Source organism: Oncorhynchus mykiss, chromosome 26 (assembly GCF_013265735.2).
Source record: "Oncorhynchus mykiss isolate Arlee chromosome 26, USDA_OmykA_1.1, whole genome shotgun sequence".
Taxonomy (NCBI): Eukaryota; Metazoa; Chordata; class Actinopteri; order Salmoniformes; family Salmonidae; genus Oncorhynchus; species Oncorhynchus mykiss.
Genome location: NC_048590.1, coordinates 33,308,997 through 33,321,062, shown reverse-complemented (window position 1 = coordinate 33,321,062; position 12,066 = coordinate 33,308,997). Strand labels below are relative to the sequence as shown.

General features: G+C 47.4%; 1 protein-coding gene across 8 annotated transcripts in view; it reads right to left on the bottom strand.

Annotated features, from left to right (window-relative positions):
• The window catches only part of LOC110506673 (pleckstrin homology domain-containing family A member 7), a 148,732-nt gene that overhangs the window by 23,802 nt on the left and 112,864 nt on the right, over nucleotides 1-12,066 (bottom strand). For 7 of the 8 annotated variants that reach the window (XM_036963919.1, XM_036963918.1, XM_036963917.1 and 4 more), the window contains 4 exons: nucleotides 8,536-8,985; nucleotides 7,274-7,820; nucleotides 5,240-5,323; nucleotides 210-287 (listed from right to left, as the gene is read on the bottom strand). In XM_036963919.1, the coding sequence (XP_036819814.1) occupies nucleotides 210-287; nucleotides 5,240-5,323; nucleotides 7,274-7,820; nucleotides 8,536-8,985 (1,159 nt within the window). The remainder of the gene's footprint in view (nucleotides 1-209; nucleotides 288-5,239; nucleotides 5,324-7,273; nucleotides 7,821-8,535; nucleotides 8,986-12,066) is intronic. The other variant, XM_036963924.1, reaches the window with a different exon arrangement.

The following is a 12,066-nucleotide window of genomic DNA, read 5'->3' as shown; positions in this document are numbered from 1 at the left end:
CAACAGTGGTTAAAACACACAGAAGACAGTTAAAATTCCAACATCAACCTAAACCACACAGCCCTGAGGAACGAGGTCAGAAATAAGAGGAGAGAGCAGCAGAAGGAGGTGTGTGAATGAGGAAGAGGCTGACACTGTAGACAGTGGAAGGAAGAGCAGGATGCAGGCTACAGAGGAGAGAGGAGGAAGAGAGATAAATCATCATTTACATGATCTTTTCTCTTGGGGCCCACCTTCAGATCTAGATAATCCAGGTCCTTCTTCAGTTGCATGTAAGTATCATCTGCCTGACAGACAATGAGGAGTGGAGAGACAGATCACAAGACAGAAAGCTGCAAAGGATGCTAGGAGGCTATAGTATAGGAAGACTAGTCAGATGCTGTTACAGTACAACTCTATATCTCTACTTCATTCTCATTGGAGAGATCATATCACCACAGTCAAATGAATATTAGTGAGGCAAAATAGAACAGAAAAATATTATGAGAATTTACACCAAACTAGATTGTAGTGTAGGGCTGCTATCTAAATAGTTTAGGGATGCTTACACAAATAGCTTAAGCATTTCATAGGGCAGTATACTGTTTATAATTCAGTTCGCCACCAAATCTCTGGCATGGGTGAATTATGTCTACATGAGGATGAAGAGAACATAAGTGTTGATGGAGAGAGACTGAGCAGGGTTGTCATTGAGCACCTTTACAGTGTCACTGTGGTTGTGCAGGTCTGAGAACAGAGCAGTGCACTGTGTTTGGAGAGACTGAGCAGGGTTGTCATTGAGCACCTTTACAGTGTCACTGTGGTTGTGCAGGTCTGAGAACAGAGCAGTGCACTGTGTTTGGAGAGACTGAGCAGGGTTGTCATTGAGCACCTTTACAGTGTCACTGTGGTTGTGCAGGTCTGAGAACAGAGCAGTGCACTGTGTTTGGAGAGACTGAGCAGGGTTGTCATTGAGCACCTTTACAGTGTCACTGTGGTTGTGCAGGTCTGAGAACAGAGCAGTGCACTGTGTTTGGAGAGACTGAGCAGGGTTGTCATTGAGCACCTTTACAGTGTCACTGTGGTTGTGCAGGTCTGAGAACAGAGCAGTGCACTGTGTTTGGAGAGACTGAGCAGGGTTGTCATTGAGCACCTTTACAGTGTCACTGTGGTTATGCAGGTCTGAGAACAGAGCAGTGCACTGTGTTTGGAGAGACTGAGCAGGGTTGTCATTGAGCACCTTTACAGCTTCACTGTGGTTGTGCAGGTCTGAGAACAGAGCAGTGCACTGTGTTTGGAGAGACTGAGCAGGGTTGTCATTGAGCACCTTTACAGCTTCACTGTGGTTGTGCAGGTCTGAGAACAGAGCAGTGCACTGTGTTTGGAGAGACTGAGCAGGGTTGTCATTGAGCACCTTTACAGCTTCACTGTGGTTGTGCAGGTCTGAGAACAGAGCAGTGCACTGTGTTTGGAGAGACTGAGCAGGGTTGTCATTGAGCACCTTTACAGCTTCACTGTGGTTGTGCAGGTCTGAGAACAGAGCAGTGCACTGTGTTTGGAGAGACTGAGCAGGGTTGTCATTGAGCACCTTTACAGCTTCACTGTGGTTGTGCAGGTCTGAGAACAGAGCAGTGCACTGTGTGTGGAGAGACTGAGCAGGGTTGTCATTGAGCACCTTTACAGTGTCACTGTGGTTGTGCAGGTCTGAGAACAGAGCAGTGCACTGTGTTTGGAGAGACTGAGCAGGGTTGTCATTGAGCACCTTTACAGTGTCACTGTGGTTGTGCAGGTCTGAGAACAGAGCAGTGCACTGTGTTTGGAGAGACTGAGCAGGGTTGTCATTGAGCACCTTTACAGTGTCACTGTGGTTGTGCAGGTCTGAGAACAGAGCAGTGCACTGTGTTTGGAGAGACTGAGCAGGGTTGTCATTGAGCACCTTTACAGTGTCACTGTGGTTGTGCAGGTCTGAGAACAGAGCAGTGCACTGTGTTTGGAGAGACTGAGCAGGGTTGTCATTGAGCACCTTTACAGTGTCACTGTGGTTGTGCAGGTCTGAGAACAGAGCAGTGCACTGTGTTTGGAGAGACTGAGCAGGGTTGTCATTGAGCACCTTTACAGTGTCACTGTGGTTATGCAGGTCTGAGAACAGAGCAGTGCACTGTGTTTGGAGAGACTGAGCAGGGTTGTCATTGAGCACCTTTACAGCTTCACTGTGGTTGTGCAGGTCTGAGAACAGAGCAGTGCACTGTGTTTGGAGAGACTGAGCAGGGTTGTCATTGAGCACCTTTACAGCTTCACTGTGGTTGTGCAGGTCTGAGAACAGAGCAGTGCACTGTGTTTGGAGAGACTGAGCAGGGTTGTCATTGAGCACCTTTACAGCTTCACTGTGGTTGTGCAGGTCTGAGAACAGAGCAGTGCACTGTGTTTGGAGAGACTGAGCAGGGTTGTCATTGAGCACCTTTACAGCTTCACTGTGGTTGTGCAGGTCTGAGAACAGAGCAGTGCACTGTGTTTGGAGAGACTGAGCAGGGTTGTCATTGAGCACCTTTACAGCTTCACTGTGGTTGTGCAGGTCTGAGAACAGAGCAGTGCACTGTGTGTGGAGAGACTGAGCAGGGTTGTCATTGAGCACCTTTACAGCTTCACTGTGGTTGTGCAGGTCTGAGAACAGAGCAGTGCACTGTGTTTGGAGAGACTGAGCAGGGTTGTCATTGAGCACCTTTACAGCTTCACTGTGGTTGTGCAGGTCTGAGAACAGAGCAGTGCACTGTGTTTGGAGAGACTGAGCAGGGTTGTCATTGAGCACCTTTACAGCTTCACTGTGGTTGTGCAGGTCTGAGAACAGAGCAGTGCACTGTGTTTGGAGAGACTGAGCAGGGTTGTCATTGAGCACCTTTACAGCTTCACTGTGGTTGTGCAGGTCTGAGAACAGAGCAGTGCACTGTGTTTGGAGAGACTGAGCAGGGTTGTCATTGAGCACCTTTACAGCTTCACTGTGGTTATGCAGGTCTGAGAACAGAGCAGTGCACTGTGTTTGGAGAGACTGAGCAGGGTTGTCATTGAGCACATTTACAGCTTCACTGTGGTTATGCAGGTCTGAGAACAGAGCAGTGCACTGTGTTTGGAGAGACTGAGCAGGGTTGTCATTGAGCACCTTTACAGCTTCACTGTGGTTGTGCAGGTCTGAGAACAGAGCAGTGCACTGTGTTTGGAGAGACTGAGCAGGGTTGTCATTGAGCACCTTTACAGCTTCACTGTGGTTGTGCAGGTCTGAGAACAGAGCAGTGCACTGTGTTTGGAGAGACTGAGCAGGGTTGTCATTGAGCACCTTTACAGCTTCACTGTGGTTGTGCAGGTCTAAGAACAGAGCAGTGCACTGTGTTTGGAGAGACTGAGCAGGGTTGTCATTGAGCACCTTTACAGCTTCACTGTGGTTGTGCAGGTCTGAGAACAGAGCAGTGCACTGTGTTTGGAGAGACTGAGCAGGGTTGTCATTGAGCACCTTTACAGCTTCTCTGTGGTTGTGCAGGTCTGAGAACAGAGCAGTGCACTGTGTTTGGAGAGACTGAGCAGGGTTGTCATTGAGCACCTTTACAGCTTCACTGTGGTTGTGCAGGTCTGAGAACAGAGCAGTGCACTGTGTTTGGAGAGACTGAGCAGGGTTGTCATTGAGCACCTTTACAGCTTCACTGTGGTTGTGCAGGTCTGAGAACAGAGCAGTGCACTGTGTTTGGAGAGACTGAGCAGGGTTGTCATTGAGCACCTTTACAGCTTCACTGTGGTTGTGCAGGTCTGAGAACAGAGCAGTGCACTGTGTTTGGAGAGACTGAGCAGGGTTGTCATTGAGCACCTTTACAGCTTCTCTGTGGTTGTGCAGGTCTGAGAACAGAGCAGTGCACTGTGTTTGGACTGGCTCTTCTAGGGCAGGGGTCGGCAACAGGCATCTTTTTTATTGGATAGATTTTTTGGTCAAAAAAGAGACTGTAAAATCACCAGGAATTCAGTTCAATTTAGGAAATCTGTTCTCAAGTATTCCCACAAATAAAATAAAAAGAGACGTGATCATGACTCTGTGTAATCAAGGTATTACTTCAAATAGAATACAATTTTCAGTGTACAAATTATTATAATTAAGTTCCAGCCCCCCTGAATCTAGTTGCCTACCCCTGCTCTAGGGAGACACACTCCTGAGCCAGCCTGTATACCCAGGATCACTTTACACTAATAGGAGTGACCTCTCAGATACACACAGTTCAACACAACCAGGACTTCGAGGGGAAATGTGTAAGAAAAGTCAAAAATACATTTCTCATTGTACTTATCCAGGTTTGCAAAGACCTCAAACAGAAGATAAGGCTACAGTATATGTATGTGAAGACAGGCACGGTGCATAGTCAACAAGCAACATGCTTGATATGAAGCTTGGGAGCAACATGATGTTTGTTTTTTAACAAATCAAATGAAACACGTCTCTATAAGGCTCAACGGAGTGCTACATTATGCCGACAGATGAGTGAGGCCGTCCATTCAAACACAACACAGGCTGGTGTATCTATAGCTGCAGACAGTCCATGCTAACAGGGGAGCACCTAAGCCACTAGTACAACAAGACACGACCAACACACCACACAGTCCAATGAATGATGGAGCTGGGACCAAAACACTAGCAGAGACACAGACTGCGGGTGATGGGGATTTGTCTGGGGGCTGGGGATCCACGATTCATTGGAGTGGGGCTGCAGAGCAGGGCGGCTGCAGGGGTTGAGGATACGAGGGGGCCTGACCTGCAGGCTGGGGCCTAGGAAGCCGTTGTGATGTAGGTGGTGGAGGGCGTCACCGTGGACACCAGCCATCTTGGCCTGGTGACTCCTGAGCTGAATGAGCAGCAGGGTCAACTCCTCCGGCTGCAGTAGGGTCAGGCCCAGGCCAGGGAGAGGAAGAGAGGGAGGGACAGAGAGAGAGCACTTCAACACCTGGCCACCAGGGCAGCAGCAGTGAGGGCTCAGCTCTTCAGGCCCCAGAGAGCTGTGGGCCTAAGCATCCTACCACAATACCTGCTCCTCTCTCCCCGCCACCCACACAAGGCCCTTCAGAGCAGAACAGCACTGAATCCACCAGCTGAAAATGGTGCTGCTTTCTGACTGAAATGTATTACATCGAAGTTCCCTTCAGCATTAATCTTTAATAGTCCTAATATAAAGCAGATAATAGTTTAAACTGGGTGTGTGATGAAGATAAATGAACAAGACAGAAGCTGTACCGTTTTCCCATGCAAGCTTGGTGCGCTGACTGTGTGTGTGATGTAGCCCATGGCTGGCATTGACCGTCTCTCTAGCTGACTAGTCTGTGGGAAAACAAAGACATCAACAAGTTATTAGGCTACATATCCCATTTCACAGATCAAACAGAATGGCAAATCATAAATGAACATTTACAAGGATGAATATGCCTGCAATGTGGTTCAGATCGTTCCTGGCTTTCTGTCCCCGCTACTGGGCATTCTGATATGTAACACCCCAAACTTAAAGGGAAAGCCTACAACTTTACAAACTCATTTGTGCACACAGCAGATTTTTTCTTCTATCCATGTATTTATTTCCATCCTTCCTCCTCTTATTTGAAATAAAGCCCCCAGTTTAAGTTGCTACAGGGTTTGGATGGTTTGACATTTTTGCTTAACACACAGAATTCCTTGGCTAGGCCCTTCACAGAACCTTAAAAGGACACAAACAACAAGAGATTGAATTAACTACACATAAATTATCCCCAACCTGCCTTCTTAAAATAACATTTGTTTGCTATCAGCGAGAGAAGCACTGTGAGCCATTCCCTCAGAGATTCCCAAGCCAATCCTTTTTTGCTGTATAATAGGTTTTTAATTTAAATGTAAGATCAGAAGAAAGAGACTGTTGCTGATGGTTGAGATACAGTGGAGATGTTTACAGGGTGCTGAGAGGCCCTGGGCAAATTTAATTAGCCGCTAATAACACACACACACACACACACACACACTTGTGTGTTATTCCATAGAGGTACATGGAACACAGCCCTGAAATACACACTCAAGCCAAAAAGACATCACCAGTCTAAAAGATGCTGGATCCACCAAAACAAAGTTCATCTGCAGACTAAATGTAGTACCCATAAACCATTGCTTTCTTGGATGGTCTCACACACACACACACTGTGGCTCATTAAAAAAAGACTTCTCCTCTTTGAGTGTTTCTGATTATTCTGTGAGCGAGCGGAGCGGCAGTGTTCTATTTAAGACACATAATTAGTGACTTGGCGTTACGGGTGAATGATGAGGAAACAGAGGCTGGGACATTCTGTTTACTTGGTGTGAGGACGGGTGGGCTTGCGATGAGGGCTGCGTGGAGGCTGGTGTGGTGCAGCCTTGTAAAGACAGCCTCACATGTGGGGGGTGTGGCAGTCGGCAGGGAGACAGCACAGGGTGCGGATGGCGCAGGACAGTGCCTTGTCACAGGGGGTCACACACTTGCACACACACGGCCACACAGGTTGGTGTGTGTCTGAGCCCGGAGACTGGGCCAGGCCGGGATGGGAGGAATGGGCGATGGGGAGGCTCCCACTCACACGGCCACACAGGTTGGTGTGTGTCTGAGCCCGGAGACTGGGCCAGGCCGGGATTGGAGGAATGGGCGATGCTCCCACTCACACGGCCACACAGGCTGGTGTGTGTCTGAGCCCGGAGACTGGGCCAGGCCGGGATGGGAGGAATGGGCGATGGGGGAGGCTCCCACTCACACGGCCACACAGGCTGGTGTGTGTCTGAGCCCGGAGACTGGGCTGGGCCGGGATGGGAGGAATGGGCGATGGGGGAGGCTCCCACTCACACGGCCACACAGGCTGGTGTGTGTCTGAGCCCGGAGACTGGGCTGGGCCGGGATGGGAGGAATGGGCGATGGGGGAGGCTCCCACTCACACACACACACCCTACCACCTGTGTAGAGGGCCTGGGTGTGGACTGTGTGAATCCTTCGGAGCTTGTGACCGGCATCAAAGTGAAGATGCCGGGAAATTACAGCAGGGCTACTTCTCATGCTCATCTTCCCATGGTTGGCCCTTTCTCTAACGGTTAATGTGTCAAAGTTATTATTCCTCTAAGACAGAGATGAATTGGAAATTCACTACAAACAAAATGACCTCTCACAGTAACTGTGAGAATTAAACCCTTTTATGAAAGATGAACGTTCCTTAGCTGTGAAACATTTAGTCTTGTGCCAGTCCCAGGCTGGTAAACCCTTTAAACCCCAGTGAGTCAGAGTCCTACCTTAGAAAGCTGAGAAAACACCCGTCTAGGAGAACTGGAGCCGGTGGGCGACTCCCCAGGTGGCACCTCATCCAGCGGCCTGACCGTCACCCTGTCTGAGGGGGTGTGTGGCCTGTGGGGGGACAGTGGTTTGAAGGTGGGGACAGATGGGGGGACTTCACAGGGGGAAGGGGGCACAGAGATGGAGCGAGGCATCTCCACAGTGACCCTGAAGGAGGCTGTGTCCAGAAAGTCTGGCCCGGTGTAGATGGGCGCCGTGGGGCTGCCGTGGCGGAACTGCTGGCGCTGCTGCCACTCATACAGCTGCCATACCATGCCCTCCTTGGTGGCCATGCGCTCATCGGTGGACATGCGGAAGTGGCTGAGCCGGTCGTGGGCGTATTTGTAGTCGCTGGGCAGGTTGCGGGGCGCCGAAGGGGAGCTCCCACCTGACGGGAGTCTGGGGGTCTTTGGCAATGTCTGGCAGGCCTTTACTTCCACGGCCTTAGGCTGCAGGGGAGGCGTCCGCCGAGGGAGGGGGAGGGCGTACTCAGTAGTAGGTGTGTTGCTAAGGTTAGGAAACAGGGATAGAGCCTTTTACAAACTGGTCAGTCTACTTATTTCACCAGGTACATAAATGAGCATCAATATGGAGTTGAAACTAAAGTGCATTTTAAGTAAAGTATCAAAAGCCATTCAGGCATGACCACTTTATTCGAACAAACATTACAGTGAAAAAGCAGTTCAGAGCTGAGACATTCACAATCACCACCAGGGGGAGACATTTATAAAAAGTTTGTTATAAACAGTGTGTCAATTGAATGGTTGATATTGGAGGCTGCTAAGGGGAGAACGGCTCATAATAATTTCCGGAACAGAAAAATGGCATCAAACACATGGAAATCATGTGCTTGATGTATTTGATACCATTCCACCTACTCAGCTCCCACCATTACAGCGAACCCGTTCTCCATAATTTTTTTTTTTTACCTTTATTTAACTAGGCAAGTCAGTTAAGAACAAATTCTTATTTTCAATGACGGCCTAGGAACAGTGGGTTAACTGCCTGTTCAGGGGCAGAACGACAGATTTGTACCTTGTCAGCTCGGGGGTTTGAACTTGCAACCTTCCGGTTACTAGTCCAACGCTCTAACCACTAGGCTACCCTGCCATCAACCTCCTATGATGGTTAGGGTTATCATCACTGAAGCTAAGGATAAGGTTAAGATTATGCTCAGGATAAGAGTAAAGATTAAATGAGTAATGTAGGTCTTCTGACTGACCTCTTGGGATCTCCCTTCTGTACATTGACCCAGTGCTCCACCTGAGCCAGAGCAGTCTTCCTCTGCACCTGCTTCTCTGTGGCTGTCCGTGGGACAAAGCCCCTCTTATACACAACGTTCCCATTCTGCTCAGGGGGCAGCGTGGCGAGGACTGTGTGGGCCTGGCCATTCCTGGGGTGTGAGGGGCCAGGGAGAGTGTCTGGGGAGAGCCTGTCCACCTCTACCTCCGTGGCTGGATGGCTGAGCTTTCTAGGAGCCTCCAACACGTACCTCTCCTCGTCCCCCTGGCTCAGTCGGATCTCCCCCTCCGGAGGCTCCTCTCTCTCGGGCCGCTGGAGGCTCCCTGAACGCGACTGGGAGGGGCTCTTACTGGTGTTGTTGTTGTTAACGTGGTTGGTCTGTGGTACTGCCTGCTGCACTGACATTTCTGGTCTCTCTGTGACTGCCTCTCTGTGAGGGGTGAGAGGCGATAGAGGTCAACAGGGATACTGGACTATGACAGAGACACTTTACAGTTACCTAGGCTAAAGACAATGGCCAAACCTGGCATTTATATCACACCAACCCCTGGACCTTAGAAACAACTGACATGATTAATCAGCTCAGTGTGACATGGTTAGTGACAAGCTAATATACTGAACAAAAATATAAACGCAACATGCAACAATTCAACAATTTTACTGAGTTACAGTTCATATAAGGAAATCAGTCAGTTGAAATGAATGAATGAATTTTCTATGGATTTCACATGACTGGGAAGGGGAGCGGCCATGGGTGGGCCTAGAGGCAGTTTATGGTAGAGAAATTAACATAACATTCTCTGGCAACAGCTCTGGTGGACATTCCTGCAGTCAGCATGCCAATTGCACGCTCCCTCAAAACTTGAGACATGTCTCATTGTGTTGTGTGACAAAACTGCACATTTTAGAGTGGCTTCTATTGTCCCCAGCACAAGTTGCACCTGTGTAATGATCATGCTGTTTAATCAGTTTATTGATATGCCACACCTGTCAGGTGTATGGATTATCTTGGCAAAACAGAAATTCTCACTAACAGGGATGTAAACAAATTTGTGCACAAAATTTGAGAGAAATAAGCTTTTTCGAACATTTCTGTAATCTTTTATTTCAGCTCATGAAACATGGGACCAATACTTTACATGTTGCATTTATATTTTTGTTCAGTATATATTCCCTGAATGCAAGTCAAGGACTTAGTGACCTATAGTAATGCATTAAATATTTAAGTTCTGTGTCTTAAAACAAAATATTAATGCTATTCATTCCTCCTCTCCCTCGGATATTAATACAGTAGACTACATTATGGTAAAGTACATGGACACCTCCATTAACCTGAGTTGACTGACTCTCAATGCTATTTCCCACCTGAGTGATACTAGTGAAAGCATTCAAATGTCCATTAGTCGCTCTTGCTGCTGGTGAGTCTCTGATCCACCACTACGCAGACGACACCATTCTGTATACTCCTGGCCCTTCTTTGGACACTATGTTAACAACCCTCCAGACGAGCTTCAATGCCATACAACTCTCCTTCCGTGGTCTCCAACTGCTCTTAAATGCAAGTAAAACTAAATGCATGCTCTTCAACCGATCGCTGCCTGCACCTGCCCGCCCGCCCGGCATCACTACTCTGGACGGTTCTGACTTAGAATATGTGGACAACTACAAATACCTAGGTGTCTGGTTAGACTAAACTCTCCTTCTAGACTCACATAAAACATATCCAATCCAAAGTTAAATCTAGAATTGGCTTCCTATTTTGCAACAAAGCATCCTTCACCCAGGCTGCCAAACATCCCCTCGTAGAACTGACCATCTTACCGATCCTCAACTTCGGCGATGCCATTTACAAAATAGCCTCCAACACCCAACTCAACAAATTGGATGCAGTCTATCACAGTGCCATCCGTTTTGTCACCAAAGCCCCATATACTACCCACCACTGCGACCTGTACGCTCTCGTTGGCTGGCCCTCGCTTCATACTCATCGCCAAACCCACTGGCTCCAGGTCATCTACAAGACCCTGCTAGGAAAAGTCCCGCCTTATCTCTGCTCGCTAGTCACCATAGCAGCACCCACCCGTAGCACGCGTTCCAGCAGGTATATCTCACTTGTCACCCCAAAAGCCAATTCCTCCTTTGGCTGCCTCTCCTTCCAGTTCTCTGCTGCCATTGACTGGAACGAACTACAAACATCTCTGAAACTGGAAACACGTATCTCCCTCACAAATCACTGCACCTGTACATAGCCCAAACAACTACCCCTTCCCGTACTGTATTTATTTATTTATTTAGCTCCTTTGCACCCCAGCATTTCTACTTTGCACACTCATCTACTGTCAAATCTACCATTCCAGTGTTTTAATTGCTATATTGTATTTACTTAGCCACCATGGCCTATTTATTGCCTTTACCTCCCTTATCTCACCTCATTTGCTCACATTGTATATAGACTTATTTTTATACTGTATTATTGACTGTATGTTTGTTTTACTCCACGTGTAACTCTGTTGTTGTATGTGTCGAACTGCGTTGCTTTATCTTGGCCAGGTCGCAGTTGTAAATGACAACTTGTTCTCAACTTGCCTACCTGGTTAAATAAAGGTTAAATAAAAAATAACATTTAAATTCATTACTGAGTTCCTCCAAAGAGGGAAGGGAGACTACAGGGAGGGGTTTTCAATATGTTTTTAACACCCACATATTTTCATGGAGATGGGAGTGTAACTAAGTGAGGCTCTTTGAATCGGAGGCAGGCTGGGTTCCCCTTGAGAGTCCAAATGACAGCCATTTTGTCTTTAAACAAATAGCTTGGGGAAGCCTCTTCATCCATGACTCTGTTTAATAGCTCTAGTGATCATTAATTTGTCCCAGAGATTAATGTATGAGAGACTCTCCCTCTGCAGGGAGTCATTCATCTGAGATATAATTTATCTGATTCCCAGACCAACACTATACACATACAAATCACACATTTTTTAGATTACAAATATTGACAGGGCAGGTCCTCAATGGACAGTTTTTAACTCAGTTTCAAAGTTCTGAGCATATTCAGACATACAGTACCAGTCAAAAGTTTGGACACACCTACTCATTCAAGGCTTTTTCTTTATTTTGACTATTTTCTACATTGTATAATAATAGTGAAGACATCAAAACTATGAAATAACACATGTGGAACCATGAAGTAACCAAAAAAGTGTTAAACAAATCAAATTTGAGATTCTTCAAAGTAGCCACCCGCATTCTCTCAACCAGCTTCATAAGGTAGTCACCTGGAATGCATTTCAATTAACAGGTGTGCCTTCTTAAAAGTTAATTTGTGGAATTTCGTTCCTTCTTAATGCGTTTGAGCCAATCAGTTGTGTTGTGACAAGGTGGGGTGGTATACAGAAGATGGCGCCCTATTGGTAAAAGACCAAGTCCATATTATGGCAAGAACAGCTCAAATCAGCAAAGAGAAACGACAGTCCATCATTACTTTAAGACATGAAGGTTAGACAATCTGGAA